The sequence below is a fragment of the Sinocyclocheilus anshuiensis genome, unplaced genomic scaffold (assembly GCF_001515605.1).
Source record: "Sinocyclocheilus anshuiensis isolate Anshui unplaced genomic scaffold, SAMN03320099.WGS_v1.1 scaffold217, whole genome shotgun sequence".
Classification (NCBI taxonomy): Eukaryota; Metazoa; Chordata; class Actinopteri; order Cypriniformes; family Cyprinidae; genus Sinocyclocheilus; species Sinocyclocheilus anshuiensis.
In genome coordinates this window covers 1,656,389-1,659,248 of record NW_015536538.1, presented here as the reverse complement: position 1 = coordinate 1,659,248, position 2,860 = coordinate 1,656,389, and the positions used below count along the sequence as shown (strand labels likewise).

The window sequence follows — 2,860 nt, the reverse complement described above, 5'->3', positions numbered from 1 at the left end:
GTAAGTATTTAAATAATAATCAAATAAAATATTATTTTGAATAATACTATTAGCAATCGTCACACATATGAAAATACCTTGGTTTATATTATGTAATATTTACACAACAATAAAGCAATGTAAAATGTAACAATTATTATTATTATTTTTTTTTATTTAATAGTCTCAATAATATTACATTTAATATTTTCCTCACACAGTATAAATGCATTTTTACTCATAAAAATATACAGCTTTCTTTATATTTATGAATGGGGTCACAAGTGTTTGGAGGTCTTTAGCATAAAAAAGTTCGCAATGTACATATTTGACATATGCAGAAAACTGGGTTTAAAATATTGTAGAAAAAAAGAAATTGTATAATAAAACAGTATAATAATTATATTATTTCAAAAGATTAGAGCATGGAAATCCTCCCCAATTAATCTCTGAAAAATGATTTCTAAAAAAAAATCAATCCTTATCCAGTAATCAGGAATGATTGGAGAAAACTGGGTTTAAAATATTGTAGAAAAAAAGAAATTGTATAATAAAACAGTATAATAATTATATTATTTCAAAAGATTAGAGCATGGAAATCCTCCCCAATTAATCTCTGAAAAATGATTTCTAAAAAAAATCAATCCTTATCCAGTAATCAGGAATGATTGTAAAGGTCATGGAAAAGACATGGAAATTCATTGGTCAGGACTGAAGTGTGGGAATGTTACGTGGTATATGAATATGATAATCATTCTGCACCACAGATACAGTCATCTGAGAGTATCACTGTGCCACAGAACTGTTTGTAAGGGATTTATGCTAAGCTTTTCCCAGTAATGTAAAAACGGTGTGTTTAGTTTCCACGGCTGAAGGATGGAGCAGCTCAGTCAGTGGCTCTGGAAGCAGGAATACTGGCTTCCTCCGGGAATCCGCTGGGAGGATCTGGAGAAGATGGAGGGCTCTCGGCGTCCTCTCCCGCGGGATCTGCTTCTGGCTCTGCCTCTAGCTCTGGGATTCATCATGCTTCGTTACGCTTTTGAGAGGTGACTGATGACTTTATTATGTCCTGAGGGATTTAGATGTCATTTAACCAGGTTTGACTTGAATTAATAACAGAATATGAGTTAAATTACAAAAAGTACAACAGTATCGCTGAATTTTTTGGACATTCTTTGAGCAGGGATGTGACCCCCCCCCCTATATTTCAATGCATTTTCATATTTTCTGCCTGAATATGACCCATAATTGTTATTATTGATAATAATATTAATAAATACAAAATTTTGTAAATTTAAAGTTTGTTATTATTCCAAGACGCATATATTTTTAATTGACGTGTTTAATTTTTATCATTTAAATAACAAAAAATATGATGTTCAATAATAATAATAATATATATCTATTATTATTATTATTATTATTAATGAATACAACATTTTATTTTACAGTACTATATTATTATTGCAAGAGTAATGTTTCTTTATTGATTTGTTTAATTTGTAAATTTGAATAATAATAATTGTATTATTATTAAATACTTAATAGTAAATACTTAAATGCTTTTTTATATTTTACACCACACTGTTATTATTGAAATAATTATATATTTCTTTATTGGTGTGTTTGATTTTTATAATTTACATAAAATAAACACATTATTTTCCCCCCCCCCCTATATTTCAATGCATTTTCATATTTTCTGCCTGAATATGACCCATAATTGTTATTATTGATAATAATATTAATAAATACAAAATTTTGTAAATTTAAAGTTTGTTATTATTCCAAGACGCATATATTTTTAATTGACGTGTTTAATTTTTATCATTTAAATAACAAAAAATATGATGTTCAATAATAATAATAATATATATCTATTATTATTATTATTATTATTAATGAATACAACATTTTATTTTACAGTACTATATTATTATTGCAAGAGTAATGTTTCTTTATTGATTTGTTTAATTTGTAAATTTGAATAATAATAATTGTATTATTATTAAATACTTAATAGTAAATACTTAAATGCTTTTTTATATTTTACACCACAATGTTATTATTGAAATAATTATATATTTCTTTATTGGTGTGTTTGATTTTTATAATTTACATAAAATAAACACATTATTTTGAATAATAATAATAATTCATTATTATTATTATTATTATTTATTTATTTATTTATTTTTTACATTTTTTTATTTTCTAAATTTATTTTACAGTAAAATATTACTGTTGGAATAGCAATATATTTCTTTATTGATTTGGTTGATTTTTATATTTTAAATAATAATCCAAAATATTTTGAATAATAATAATTATTATTAATAATATTATTATTGTATTGTCCTATTGAATGGGAATAAAAAACAAGTTGTCTTCAGTTTTTGTCCTTGTTTAAGGTGCGTGAATCAGAATCTGAATCATCACACTATGTATCAAAATACCCTGGTTTCCCATCTGACACCATCACTAAATAATATAATAAAATAATTTGTTAGCAGAACAATTTGTGCATCATGCTTAAAACCATTCAGAAGACCATAGCACTTTCTTAAAAAAATGTAAACATCTAGTCATGATGTTACCAAAGTAACACTAACTAGTGCGTGGTATTTTGGGACGTGTCTCAGTGTTCAGTGCTCTTTCTGTACTGCTAACTGAGTTGTTTGTTAGTTTAACTGATTCCACTAGTCTCGCTCATGCATGTGTGCTTGAATGTTTAGTATGCAAGCTTGAATCTGCTGTATCTCTGAATGCAATCAGTCTCTTTGTTTAGTTTTGCGCGTCTGGCGTCTGCTGTGGTGTACTTTTACGCGCGTCTTTGTGCGTGACGGTGCGACCAGCAGGTGTGTGTTTCTGTTTATCGTGT

The 2,860-nt window shown here is 27.0% G+C and overlaps 1 protein-coding gene across 1 annotated transcript in view; it reads left to right on the top strand.

The window, feature by feature from the left end:
• LOC107696307 (ceramide synthase 2-like) overlaps positions 1–2,860 on the top strand; it is a 20,290-nt gene that overhangs the window by 1,474 nt on the left and 15,956 nt on the right. The window contains exon 3 of the mRNA XM_016496597.1: positions 840–1,025. Coding sequence (XP_016352083.1) covers positions 856–1,025 — 170 coding nt within the window. The 5' untranslated portion in view covers positions 840–855. The remainder of the gene's footprint in view (positions 1–839; positions 1,026–2,860) is intronic.